The sequence below is a fragment of the Anomaloglossus baeobatrachus genome, chromosome 4 (genome assembly GCF_048569485.1).
Source record: "Anomaloglossus baeobatrachus isolate aAnoBae1 chromosome 4, aAnoBae1.hap1, whole genome shotgun sequence".
NCBI lineage: Eukaryota > Metazoa > Chordata > Amphibia > Anura > Aromobatidae > Anomaloglossus > Anomaloglossus baeobatrachus.
In genome coordinates, this window is record NC_134356.1 from 362,717,594 (window position 1) to 362,732,249 (window position 14,656).

General features: G+C 51.4%; 1 protein-coding gene across 3 annotated transcripts in view; it reads left to right on the top strand.

Annotated features, from left to right (window-relative positions):
- The window catches only part of ALG10 (ALG10 alpha-1,2-glucosyltransferase), a 56,911-nt gene that overhangs the window by 30,113 nt on the left and 12,142 nt on the right, over nt 1-14,656 (top strand). For all 3 annotated transcript variants that reach the window (XM_075345120.1, XM_075345122.1, XM_075345123.1), the window contains one exon: nt 13,327-13,518. In XM_075345120.1, coding sequence (XP_075201235.1) covers nt 13,327-13,518 — 192 coding nt within the window. The remainder of the gene's footprint in view (nt 1-13,326; nt 13,519-14,656) is intronic.

Consider the following 14,656-nt stretch of genomic DNA (forward strand, 5'->3'; position numbering starts at 1 on the left):
GGAACGGATGGCTTGGAGACTCGTGGATTCCTCCTGACAGTGCAACGTGTCTGGGACTTGCGGTAATCAACTGGCCGGTGAGTTGCTGTGTGCGGTGAGTCTGGCGCTTCCCCTGCACCACGTGCTTACAGTATTGTGTACGCGCGGGGGGGGGGGGGGGGCGTGTCCGGGACTTGCTGCGTCAGCGCTCGTTGCCACAGCGTGACCGGAGCTGCAGGAGTAGTTGGGGAGCGCACAGCTTAAGAAGCGGACTTCCTTTCTATTAGAAGCTTCTCCGCTTCTACAAATCGGGTGATGGGAAGTCCCCGCGCCTCCCCATCCCGGGACACTTCTCCGTCCAGGGATGCTGGACGTAAAGACTCAAGTGACACCAGGAGTTCCACGGGTCGTAAGAGGACCGAGGACTCGGCATCCTCCAAGGACCGGACAAATCGTTCGTCCCCTCCTCCAAAGCCGGTATCCGTTCTTTTTCCTGGTATGGGTGAGTGAACTTCGTGAATGTTGCCCTATACTGATGTTCCCTTCCGGTTCTGTTCCAGGGCCCTAAGAAAAGCCTTGCTAAAGCTAATAATAAGGAGTGCCCACTGTGTGCCTGTCCCCTCCCAAAGGACTATATGCAGAAACTTTGTAGGTCCTGTATCCAAGCTATTCGGGGGGAGGCTTCAGCTTCTACCAACCCCCCTCCGGATCTCAGGGAACTGATACGTACAGAAATTCAGGCTTCTCTTCAGTCCCTGCACGGGTCTAAGAAAACCAAGAAATCTCACCGCCAGCATGATTCCCCCCCGTCTTCTGACTCAGCTGACAGCCAGAGTGATGGTTCTTCAGCCTCTACCTCATCCTCTTCTGACGAGGCTGGAAAGGCGTGTTTCTCATTGGATGGGATGGACACATTAGTAAAGGCCGTTCGATCAACCATGGGGATTGCAGAAGAAAAAATCCCCAAATCGGCTGATCATACCTTGTTTGCTGGTCTCACTCAGAAGAAAAGGAAATCCTTTCCTGTAAATGAGGCCCTAAAAACCCTTGTTCGCAAGGAATGGCAGAAACAGGATCATCGTGGGTTTCTCCCGTCTTCTTCAAAACGGAGATACCCCTTTGATGATGCAGACTTGTCCCAATGGTGCAAGGTACCAAAGGTGGATGTAGCAGTAGCAAAATCCTCCAAAAAATCAGCACTACCTTTCGAGGATATGGGATTTCTCCGAGACCCTCTAGACCGTAAAGCAGACACCTTCCTGCGTAAAACCTGGGAAGCCTCTGCAGGGGCGCTGAAACCAGCCATTTCCGCAACATGTACAGCCAGGTCACTTTTAGTCTGGCTAGATACCCTAGACAAGCAGCTTAAGTCAGGTACCTCCAGGGATAAAATTGTTTCCTCGCTACCCTTACTCAAAGACGCTGCTAATTACCTGGCAGATGCTTCTGCTGACTCTGTCCGCCTGGCGGCCCGAGCGGCAGGGTCTTCTAATGCAGCCCGGAGAGCCCTCTGGTTAAAATCGTGGAAAGGGGACACATCCTCAAAATCGAGACTGTGTGCACTTCCCTGTGAGGGTGAGTTCCTCTTTGGTCCACAGCTGGATGACATACTCACCAAGGCGGGTGATAGTAAAAAGGGGTTCCCTAATGCATTTGCTCCTCCTTCTAGGCTCCCGTATTGCAAACGTCGTTTCCAGCCCACACGACCTGATCGCAGGGATAGATCGGACAACCCCGCCTCTGGGTCCAAGGGGGCCCTGTTCGGAAACCCTTCCTTCCGTAGGAAGTTCCCTAAACAATGATGGGGGGGTTCCGGTGGGAGGCAGACTCAGGTTTTTAGCAACCCATTGGAAAACCATCACTTCCAGCTCCTTTATACTGGATTTGATTTCTCAGGGTCTCCGGCTAGAATTCACTTCCCTCCCTCCTCAATTGTATTGTCTTACACCCACTAGGAGGTCGGAGGTTCAACATAGCGCACTGGTGTCGGCAGTCCTCACTCTGGTGGAAAAACGGGTTCTTACGCCAGTCCCATTTCATGAGAGGGGCCGTGGGTTTTACTCCCCTCTTTTCTTAGTGCCAAAGCCTGATGGGTCATTTCGGACCATAATTAATTTACGAAAGCTTAATCTCTTTCTAAAATACCGACGGTTTAAAATGGAATCCCTCCTGACCACCATAAAATTGCTCTACCCTAATTGCTACATGGCGGTCCTTGATCTAAAAGATGCATATTACCACATCCCGGTTCACGCACATTATCAGCAGTACTTCCGGGTAGCACTCTCTATGCACAACCCTGTTCACCATTTCCAATTCACGGCCATGCCCTTCGGCGTTTCACTCGCCCCTCGGATTTTCACTAAAGTAATGGCGGAGGTCACTGCTCACCTTCGCGAGCGACAGACTTTCGTAATCCCTTATCTAGATGACCTACTGGTTGTGGGTAGCACGGTGTCACAATGTTCTCTCCGTCTCCATAATGCTATGTCAACTCTGGGTCGTCTGGGGTGGCTTTTAAATCTCCAAAAATCTAGACTCACGCCCTCAACTTTTCAGTCTTTCCTAGGCATGCTTCTGGATTCTCGTCAACAGCGTTGTTTTCTCCCAGTGGACAAAATAGCGAAAATCCAGAGGATTGTACGACACGCACAGAATCACAGATCTCTCTCTCTCCGTTCTGCAATGTCTCTGTTGGGGTCCCTGACCTCCTGTATCCCCGCTGTCCAATGGGCCTAACTTCACTCCAGACAGCTTCAGTGGGAGGTCCTGGCGGCTGCACGATCCCATCCAGGGTCCCCTCGATCGTCCTCTGAGATTGACAGACACTACACGTGCGTCCCTGACTTGGTGGCTTCGGGAGGAGAACTTAACCAAGGGGAAAGAATGGCATGTTCACCCCACCAAGGTCCTCACGACGGACGCCAGTCCCTGGGGGTGGGGGGCTCACCTGGGGGACTCTATGACCCAAGGTCTTTGGTCCCAGCAAGAATCAACAGAGTCCTCCAACCGGAAAGAACTCATGGCGGTCTCTCAGGCCCTGATGTCGTTTCTTCACCTCCTCAGGGGAACACATGTACGGCTTTGTACGGACAATCAGACGGTGGTTGCATACATCAACCACCAAGGGGGAACGAGGTCGTCTTCCCTCATGTCCACGGCGGTTCAACTATTGGAACTTGACGAGACTCATCTATTATCCCTCTCTGCAGTACACATCCGAGGGGTGGACAATGTCAAGGCGGATTTTCTCAGCCGTCACACTCTCTATCAGGGAGAATGGGTCTTGCATCGGGAAGTGTTTGCTCAAATCATACAGTACTGGGGCCTCCCGGTTATAGATTTGTTTGCTACCAGAGACAACAGGCAGTTGAAACTGGGTCCCTGAACAGGGCGGATCGCCCAACGGTACTGGATGCCCTTCAGGTTCCCTGGCAGTACAGCCTTGCTTATGCCTTTCCTCCCATAATTCTTCTACCAACGGTCCTTCAGAAAATCAGGGAAGATCAGGCTCGCATTCTCCTTATCGCTCCCTTCTGGCCCAGACGTCCCTGGTTCTCCCTCCTGAGACAGATGTCAGTAACGGACCCCTGGGTTCTCCCATCCAGACCAGATCTCCTGTCACAGGGGCCTTTCCTGCATCCACGCGTCAAGGGACTCCACTTGACGGCATGGAATTTGAAAGGGCGTTACTAGACTCCCGGGGGTTTTCCGGTCGCCTGGTGGATACCTTGCTGCAGAGTCGAAAACCAGTGACTACCCGTCAGTATGGTCGGGTATGGCAAAGGTTCCTTGTCTCCTTCCCTGATGCCGCACCTTCGGTGGTCCCGATTTCTTCTATTCTGGAGTTTCTCCAGTCTGGGCGAGATCTGGGTCTGTCAGTCAGTACCCTTAAAGTTCATGTGTCGGCTCTGGGCGCCCTTTATAATTCAAATATAGCTGGGGATAAGTGGGTCATGCGGTTCATCAAGGCCTGTGACCGTGGTCAGCCGCTTCGTCTTCCCTGCCCGCCCCCCTGGGATCTCACTCTAGTTCTGGATTCCCTAACACGTCCACCCTTTGAACCACTCGCCTCGGCGTCTGACAAATTGCTGTCCTTTTAAAACATGCCTTTTAGTTGCACTCACTTCGGCCCGTCGTGTTAGCGATCTTCAGGCTCTTTCGGTAGATCCTCCTTTTCTTAGGGTCTTCCCAGATCATATTGTTCTAAGAACAGACCCAGCTTATTTGCCTAAAGTAGCCTCACAGTTTCACCGGAATGCAGAAATCATCCTTCCTTCTTTCCTGCCCCTTCCACACCGGAGGAATGCCGGTTTCACACACTAGACGTAAGGGACACTATTCTAACATATCTCTCTAGGACAGCCCCTTGGCGACAGGATAGGGCTTTGTTTATTGCCTTTCAGGGTTCCAGACGTGGTTGTCAGGTGACGAAGCAGTCCTTGGCCCGATGGATGCGGGATGCCATTTCTGTTGCATATGAGTTGAAACATGAGCCTCTTCCGTCTCCTGTACAGGCTCACTCTACTAGGTCGATGGCTTCATCTTGGGCTGCCATGGCGAATGTCTCCATTGACAGTATTTGTAAGGCTGCCACCTGGTCCTCTCCTTCTACTTTTTACAAACACTACCGACTGGACCTTTCTTCCTCCTCTGACCTTTCTTTTGGGAGATCGGTTCTTCAGATGGTGGTCCCTCCCTAAGTGTATTATCTCTCCAAGTCTCTCGTGGGTGCTGTCGTGGTGAAAGGAAAAGACTATATTACTTACGGTAATGGGATTTTCCAGAGTCCACGACAGCACCCTTTACACCCCTACCCTTTTGTTTTCTTCACCCTTTGGGTTTGGTGGTTCTACTTTTTTCTTGTCTTGTTACTAATTTGAGGCGGTTCCTCTCCACTTCTCTGAAACCAACTGATGAGGGAGGGGGACCGCCCCTTTTTATCTGTAGGTTTCCTGTCCTGAAGGGGGCGGATCCCTCTCTCGTGGGTGCTGTCGTGGACTCTGGAAAATCCCATTACCGTAAGTAATATAGTCTTTTTTTTTTTTAATTAATTTAAAAAAAAGTGAATACGAAGCCTGGAATTAATTAAAACAGATATTAGTACTTTTGGTAGTGTGGACAGGTGCCAAGTCCTGCTGAAAAATGAAATTTCTTCGGCGCTCCATTGGGAGACCCAGACGATTGGGTGTATAGCACTGCCTCCGGAGGCCACACAAAGCACTACACTAAAAAGTGCAAGGCCCCTCCCCTTCTGGCTATACACCCCCAGTGGGATCACTGGCTCACCAGTTTTCTGCTTTGTGCGAAGGAGGTCAGACATCCACGCATAGCTCCACTGTTTAGTCAGCAGCAGCTGCTGACTATGTCGGATGGAAGAAAAGAGGGCCCATACTAGGGCCCCCAGCATGCTCCCTTCTCACCCCACTTGCGGTTTGTAAGGTTGAGGTACCCATTGCGGGTACGGAGGCGGGAGCCCACATGCTGTTTTCCTTCCCCATCCCCCTGAGGGGCTCTGAGGAAGTGGGATCTTACCGGCCTCCAAGCCCTGAGGCCGGGCTCCGTCCACAGACCCATTGAACCTGCTGGATAAGGAGCCGGGGTACCGTTCAGGGACAAGGCCCTGCAACATTCAGGTACTCTGTGTCCCCCTATGGACTGGCCGCGCACACTCCAGACTTGCTGGGTGTGCTAGTGCGCCGGGGACAGTAACGCTGCGCGCTGGGGTTTGAGTCACTGCAGCTTGGCTGAGTGACTTTATGTGTTGGGAACTACCGCGCCGGCCGCTCCGGGAGCGGCGGCGCGGCTGGGACTTGTAGTGCGCCGGGGACTTGGCGCCGACCGTGCTTTTACGACGGCGGCGCTTATAAAATCTAGTCCCCGGCGTTTGCGGCCTAGCTCCGCTTCGTTCCCGCCCCCTCCCTGTCAATCAGGGAAGTGGACAGGCGTTGTGCAATCGTCAGCGCCGAGGGCTGGAGCCTTATTTACATGCTCCAGCCCTCTCACTGGGCACAGTGGGACGCAGGTTTCCCGCTTTTTGTCTGAGCACACCCAGGGCCCGCCCCCCCTCCACAGAGACGCCGGCAGCCATTCCTGCATGCAGTCTGGCTGGGGAACGGACACAGGCTCTGGGAGACCCAGACAAGGGATTTCTGGCGACCACACACCCGCGTTAAGCGGGCGGTAAGCAGCACATTCGTGCTGGCCCCACTAGTGCCACAGTGTTATTTGGTGTACTTTTTCCTGTACCAGATATATCTATATATATTGCACTGTAAGGTCGCTTCTTGGCTGTATACCCCTATTGCTCTGAGGAGACGACAACATGTCATCTGCAAAACGCAAGGGTGCCAAGACACAGGCTGTGAACGCTGCTTGTGCCGCTTGTGGGGCTAATCTACCGGCAGGTTACAATGACCCCCATTGTGTGCAATGTTCGGTCCCTGTGCCACTTCGTCAGCCGGAGCCTATGGTGGTAGTGGCCAAGGCAGAGTCGCCGGTGAACCCTGTCCCGGTGACGGGGACAGAGTTTGCTGTTTTTGCTGACAGGATGTCTGTCACTATGACAAAAATCCTAGAGACCTTGCAGGCCAGGCCAGTTACTCAGTCCATGGACACTGCTGCGGCAATGTTCCCCGGTCCCCCTCAGTTGGAGTTAATCAGTGCTTCAAGGGGGTCCCAGGCATCTCAGCCTGACGGCTCTGATTCAGATGACAGTCCCAGGCAGCCTAAGCGTGCTCGCTGGGAGAGACCCCCCCACGTCCTCACGCGGATCAGGGTCTCAGCGAGAAGAGTCTCTACATGATGAGACAGAGGAGGGTGATCAGGAGTCTAATCCTGAAACCGCTCTCAATCTGGATACTCCTGATGGTGACGCCATGGTAAATGACCTTATAGCGGCCATCAATAGACTGTTGGATATTTCTCCCCCAGCCCCTTCTGCAGAGGAGGCAGCTGCACAGCAGGAGAAGTTCCATTTCAGGTATCCCAAGCCTAAACTGAGTACTTTTCTGGACCACGCTGACTTCAGAGAATCAGTCCAGAAACACCATGCCTACCCAGATAAGCGTTTCTCCAAACGTCTTAAGGATACACGTTATCCCTTTCCCCCTGACGTGGTCAAACGCTGGACCCAGTGTCCAAAGGTGGATCCCCCAATCTCCAGGCTTGCAGCTAGATCCATAGTTGCAGTGGAAGATGGGGCTTCACTTAAAGATGCCAATGACAGACAGATGGACCTTTGGTTAAAGTCTGTCTATGAAGCTATTGGCGCGTCGTTTGCTCCAGCATTCGCGGCCGTGTGGGCACTCCAAGCTATTTCAGCTGGCCTGGCACAGGTGGACTCTATCATATGTCCAGCAGTGCCGCGAGTAGCGTCCCTAACCTCGCAAATGTCTGCGTTTGCGACTTACGCTATCAACGCTGTCCTGGACTCTACAAGCCGTACCTCAATTGCGTCTGCCAACTCTGTTGTCTTGCGCAGAGCCTTGTGGTTAAAGGAATGGAAAGCGGATTCTGCTTCCAAAAAATGTTTAACCAGCTTGCCGCTATCTGTAGATAGACTGTTTGGTGAACAATTGGCTGAAATCATTAAGCAATCCAAGGGTAAGGACTCCTCCTTACCCCAGCCCAGATCAAGCAAACCTCAACAGAGGAAGTGGCAGTCGAGGTTTCGGTCCTTTCGAGGCTCCAGCAAGACCCATTTCTCCTCGTCCAAAGGGACTCAGAAGGAGCAAAGGAGCTCAGATTCCTGGCGGGCTCAGTCACGCCCCAAGAAAGCAACCGGAGGAACCGCTTCCAAGGCGACTGCCTCATGACTTTCGGCCTCAGCCCTCCGCATCCTCGGTCGGTGGCAGGCTCTCCCGCTTTTGCGACATTTGGCTGCCACAGGTCAAAGACCGGTGGGTAGCAGACATTTTGTCTCACGGGTACAGGATAGAATTCAGTTCTCGTCCTCCGCCTCGGTTCTTCAGAACCTCCCCACATCCCGACCGAGCAGATGCCCTTCTGCAGGCGGTGTGCTCACTAAAAGCAGAAGGAGTGGTGATCCCTGTTCCTCTGCAGGAACAAGGGCAAGGTTTTTACTCCAATCTCTTCGTGGTTCCAAAAAAGGACGGCTCGTTCCGTCCTGTTCTGGACCTAAAGCTGCTCAACAAGCATGTGAACGCCAGGCGGTTCCGGATGGAATCCCTCCGCTCTGTCATTGCCTCAATGTCTCAAGGAGATTTCCTTGCATCAATAGACATCAAAGATGCTTATCTCCACGTGCCGATTGCTACAGAGCACCAACGTTTCGTGATAGGAGACGACCATCTCCAGTTCGTAGCTCTGCCATTTGGTCTGGCGACAGCCCCACGGGTTTTCACCAAGGTCATGGCGGCAGTGGTAGCAGTCTTGCATTCTCAGGGTCATTCGGTGATCCCTTACTTAGACGATCTACTTGTCAAAGCACCCTCTCAAGAGGCATGCCAACACAGCCTGAATGTTGCGCTGGAGACTCTCCAGACTTTCGGGTGGATCATCAACTTTTCAAAGTCAAACCTGGCACCGACTCAATCACTAACGTATCTTGGCATGGAGTTTCATACTCTCTCAGCGATAGTGAAGCTTCCGCTGGACAAGCAGCGGTCTCTACGGACAGGGGTGCAGTCTCTCCTTCAGGGTCAGTCGCACCCCTTAAGGCGCCTCATGCACTTCCTAGGGAAGATGGTGGCAGCAATGGAGGCAGTCCCGTTCGCGCAGTTTCATCTGCGTCCACTTCAATGGGACATTCTCCGCCAGTGGGACGGGAAGACAACTTCCCTAGACAGGAAAGTCTCCCTTTCTCAGACGGCCAAGGATTCTCTGCTATGGTGGCTCCTTCCCACCTCATTAACGCAGGGAAGATCATTCCTGCCCCCATCCTGGGCAGTGGTCACGACAGACGCGAGTCTGTCAGGGTGGGGAGCAGTTTTTCTCCACCACAGGGCTCAAGGGACGTGGACTCAGCAGGAGTCCACCCTTCAGATCAATGTTCTGGAAATCAGGGCAGTGTATCTTGCCCTATTAGCCTTCCAGCAGTGGCTGGAAGGAAAGCAGATCCGAATTCAGTCGGACAACTCCACAGCGGTGGCATACATCAACCACCAAGGAGGGACACGCAGTCGGCAAGCCTTCCAGGAAGTCAGGCGAATTCTCATGTGGGTAGAGGAAAGAGCTTCCACCATATCAGCAGTTCACATCCCGGGCGTAGAAAACTGGGAAGCAGACTTCCTCAGTCGCCAGGGCATGGACGCAGGGGAAGGGTCCCTTCACCCGGACGTGTTTCAGGAAATCTGCCGCCGCTGGGGGGTGCCGGACGTCGACCTAATGGCGTCTCGGCACAACAACAAGGTCCCGACCTTCATAGCGCGGTCTCGCGATCAAAGAGCTCTGGCGGCAGACGCCTTAGTGCAAGATTGGTCGCAGTTCCGGCTCCCTTATGTGTTTCCACCTCTGGCACTCTTGCCCAGAGTGTTACGCAAGATCAGATCCGATTGCGGCCGCGTCATACTAGTCGCCCCAGACTGGCCGAGGAGGTCGTGGTACCCGGATCTGTGGCATCTCACGGTCGGACAACCGTGGGCACTACCAGACCGTCCAGACTTACTGTCCCAAGGGCCGTTTTTCCATCGGAATTCTGCGGCCCTGAACCTGACTGTGTGGCCATTGAGTCCTGGATCCTAGCGTCTTCAGGATTATCCCAAGGGGTCGTTGCCACCATGAGACAGGCTAGGAAGTCCACTTCTGCTAAGATCTACCACAGAACGTGGAAGATTTTCTTATCCTGGTGCTCTGCACAAGGAGTATCTCCCTGGCCATTCGCGTTACCTGTCTTTCTTTCCTTCCTGCAATCTGGGTTGGAAAAGGGCTTGTCGCTCGGCTCCCTTAAAGGGCAAGTCTCGGCACTATCCGTGTTTTTTCAGAAGCGTCTAGCACGACTTTCTCAGGTGCGCACGTTCCTGCAGGGGGTTTGTCATATTGTACCTCCGTACAGGCGGCCGTTAGATCCGTGGGATCTAAACAAGGTCCTTGTTACTCTCCAGAAGCCGCCCTTCGAGCCTCTGAGGGATGTGTCACTTTCTCGACTCTCACAGAAAGTGGCCTTTCTGGTAGCGGTCACGTCTCTTCGGAGAGTGTCTGAACTAGCAGCGCTGTCATCCAAAGCTCCTTTCCTGGTGTTCCACCAGGACAAGGTAGTGCTGCGTCCCATTCAGGAGTTTCTCCCTAAGGTGGTATCCTCTTTTCATCTTAATCAGGATATCTCCTTGCCTTCCTTTTATCCGCATGCAGTTCATCGGTATGAAAAGGATTTACATTTGTTGGATCTGGTGAGAGCACTCAGAATCTACATTTCCCGCACGGCGCCCCTGCGCCGCTCGGATGCACTCTTTGTCCTTGTCGCTGGTAAGCGCAAAGGGTCGCAGGCTTCCAAAGCCACCCTGGCTCGATGGATCAAAGAACCAATTCTTGAAGCCTACCGTTCTGCTGGGCTTCCGGTTCCATCAGGGCTGAAGGCCCATTCTACCAGAGCCGTGGGTGCGTCCTGGGCATTACGACACCAAGCTACGGCTCAACAGGTGTGCCAGGCAGCTACCTGGTCGAGTCTGCACACTTTCACCAAACATTATCAGGTGCATACCTATGCTTCGGCGGACGCCAGCCTAGGTAGAAGAGTCCTGCAGGCGGCAGTTGCCTCCCCGTAGGGGAGGGCTGTCTTTGCAGCTCTAACATGAGGTATTTCTTTACCCACCCAGGGACAGCTTTTGGACGTCCCAATCGTCTGGGTCTCCCAATGGAGCGCCGAAGAAGAAGGGAATTTTGTTACTTACCGTAAATTCCTTTTCTTCTAGCTCCTATTGGGAGACCCAGCACCCGCCCTGTTGTCCTTCGGGATTTTTGGTTGTTTTTCGGGTACACATGTTGTTAATGTTGAATGGTTTTCAGTTCTCCGATGTTACTTCGGAGTGAATTTGTTTAAACCAGTTCTTGGCTTTCCTCCTTCTTGCTTTTGCACTAAAACTGGTGAGCCAGTGATCCCACTGGGGGTGTATAGCCAGAAGGGGAGGGGCCTTGCACTTTTTAGTGTAGTGCTTTGTGTGGCCTCCGGAGGCAGTGCTATACACCCAATCGTCTGGGTCTCCCAATAGGAGCTAGAAGAAAAGGAATTTACGGTAAGTAACAAAATTCCCTTCTTCCATCTCCAAAAAGCTTGTCGACAGAGGGAAGCATGAAGTGCTCTAAAATTTCCTTGTGGATGGCTGCGTTGACCTTGGTCTTGATAAAACATAGCGGACCTACACCAGCAGATGACATGGCTCCCCAAACCATCACTGATTGTGGAAACTTCACACTAGACCTCAAGCAGCTTGGATTGTCACCTCTCCACTCAGGGCCGTATTTGCCACTAGGCACCCGTGGTCCCGTGCCTAGGGCGGCACGCAGTGTACAGCCGCGCCAGAGCCTCCGTAAGTACAGAGCGCTTACTACCATCCCCCTATCCCTTCTACCACTATTTTTAATCGCTGGATTCTGGTCCCCATAGACTTTTATATGCGGACTGGAATATCTCCCGGAACCGGATTTTAAAAACCTGATCTGCGAGTCCGCTCATCACTACCTATTACACTCCTATTTTTTTTGAAAGCCTTACTTTGGAGCATTTATTCCACACCTGCCTAAAACATATTAAAATATTAAGTCAGTTTTTGTATGACGTGTTTACTTATCATAAATAATTCTATAAAATACGTAGCTGTCAATTAATAGCAAGTGACGCATTATGACAAGGGAATGGTGTGTGTGCTGCGGGCACAGAGCGTAGAATGAAGATGTCTTGCACTGTTATGACAAGCACCATATCTAAAGGTTTATTCTCCGGCCTGCAGCGCCCGCGCCCACACGGTTGCTGCTTTATACACTGACTAGTAAGTGCGTGCCTGTGATTTAATCATTTCAGACACATTAATGCGGACAATTTCTGTTTGTGGATTTGTGTAAAGCTTTCCCCTGTGAACTGAATATTTATGAGGCAGGTCCGTGAATATTTCCTGCTTACACATTGGTACTGCCTGGTCTGTGTAGATATACTTTTGTTTGTACTCTCAGCTGGCAGTACGTGTTATGTTATTTTTTGTAATGTTGTTTTAAAGCTTTTGCTATCTTCCCCTCTAGAGATCTATCAAATGTAATGTAATCAGGAAGGAAAGGCCATCCAGAGGAAATCAGATGAGCGCAGTGTGACACAGGAGCACTTTCCATGTCATTTGGGTTTACTTTGGTTGTGTTCCATCCCTGCAGTATTGGGTTATGCTTTCTTCTGTAATTATTGCTATAAATTCTCGTACACAATAACCTCCTGATGTTGCAGTATACCTGGGAACACTCGAGTTTTTTGTGTTCCCAAAAAGTCTCTGGACAGTAAAGGTCCAGTCACACTAAGCAACTTACCAGCGATCCCAACAACGATAGGGATCGCTGGTAAGTTGCTAGGAGGTTGCTGGTGAGATGTCACACTGCGACGCTCCAGCGATCCCACCAGCAACCTGACCTGACAGGGATCGCTGGAGCGTCACTACACGAGTTGCTGGTGAGCTCACCAGCAACCAGTGACCAGCCATACGTGCAGAGAGCAGGGAGCAGCGCACACTGAGCGCTGGCTCCCTGCTCTCCTAGTTACAGCACACATCGGGTTAATTACCCGATGTGTGCTGCAGCTGCATGTGCACAGAGCAGGGAGCAGCGCACACTGCTTAGCGCTGGCTCCTTGCTCTCCTGGCTACAGCACACATCGGGTTAATTAACCCGATGTGTCCTGCAGCTACATGTGCACAGAGCAGGAGCCGGCACTGACAGTGAGAGCGGCGGAGGCTGGTAACAAAGGTAAATATCGGGTAACCAAGGACAGGGCTTCTTGGTTACCTGATGTTTACATTGGTTACCAGCCTCCGCAGAAGCCGGCTCCTGCTGCCTGCACATTTAGTTGTTGCTGTCTCGCTGTCACACACAGCGATCTGTGCTTCACAGCGGGACAGCAACAACTAAAAAATGGCCCAGGACATTCAGCAACAACCAACGACCTCACAGCAGGGGCCGGGTTGTTGCTGGATGTCACACACAGCAACATCGCTAGCAACGTCACAAAAGTTGTTCGTTAGCAACGATGTTGCTAGCGATGTTGCTTAGTGTGACGGGGCCTTAAGTTTATGGGTGGATGAATGTGTTTGACATGGTCCTTGTTGACATTTTATTCTATTATATTTCAAAGAAAACACACATTTATATTTTCTAATTATATCTGTTTTCCATTTTTTTTCTTCTTTCTCCCAGTGGGATCCAATGATCACGACTCTGCCTGGCCTGTACCTGACATCTGTCGGCATAGTGAAGCCTGCTGCCTGGCTCTTCGGATGGAGCGGGAGCGTTGTTTGCTCATCTGGAATGCTGCGGTTTATTAACCTCCTTTTTAGTCTTGGCAATCTGTACATGTTTTATTTAATCCTGTGCAGGATGCACACAAAGGTATCTATGGCCAGATGTTGTGTATGTGGCTACTTATAGTTCCTGAATGATAACTAAATATAAGGCCTTGATTTTTAGTGTGGATTTGTCACAAAACTGCAACCAAATCCTGATGCCGGCAAAGTCAATGAGAATCCTGTAGTGTGGTGCACGCATTGGTGCAGAAAATTATCTGCAGTATTCTTTGTGTTTTTGCAGCTTTTTTTCACCCGTTGACTTCAATTTAAAAACTACATGCAAAAATGCATAGAAAAACACACATTTTGCCCTGAGTTTTTCCTGCCAAGAAATGCAGAGATTTCTGCAACCAAATACTCAAGGTATGCACATAGCCTTTTTTCTTTCAGTACTTTAAAGGGATGGTTCACTACTTAGCCTTACTGGCCACATCAATATAACGTTAAGAAAGAAGGCTTCTCTCAAATATCTGTGTTGGCAGCAGTGCTTGTGAGCAGTGCTATTGTGGTCCGCTGATCCCCTTTGCGTGACCCCTGGGCTCTGTGACCTTTGATTTCATGTCAACTTTAAGTTGACCTGACATCATTGAGGTGAGACCCAGTCTCCGTGAGTGACTGGGCTGTGGCCGGAGTTACACGGCTCGTCACAACCCAGCTTCTCGCACGCACTCTCCTTCACTGCAGAGCGCCACATGAAGGGGTGATGCTGGACCATGACGAGCCGTGAAACTCAGCCCGCAGCCCAGTCACTCACTGAAGCCTTAGGCTGGCTGCGGTGACGTGAGGTTAACTGGAAATTGACGTGACCTCACCGTACATCACGGAGACGGGTCATGCGATGGGGAGGAGCGGACCACAATAGCGCCGCTCACAGGCACTATTGCCAACACAAGGTATTTGAGAGAAGCCTTGTTTCTCAACGTTTATATCGATGTGGCTTGGCAAACTAAAGAGTGAACCACCCCTTTTAAGTCATGAGTTGTCTTTAAAGGGAACCTCACAGCTGATACATGCTGCCCACTGTTTGAGCAGCATGTGTGTCTTGCTAAATTCTACTAAAAAGGGGCTGAAAGCCCGTACTTACGAAGCGCTCACTGATATCCTAATCAGGCACGAATACTAATATTCTTTATAGCAAGATACTATTTATTTTAATAGCACATGAATATAATCAATGGTAC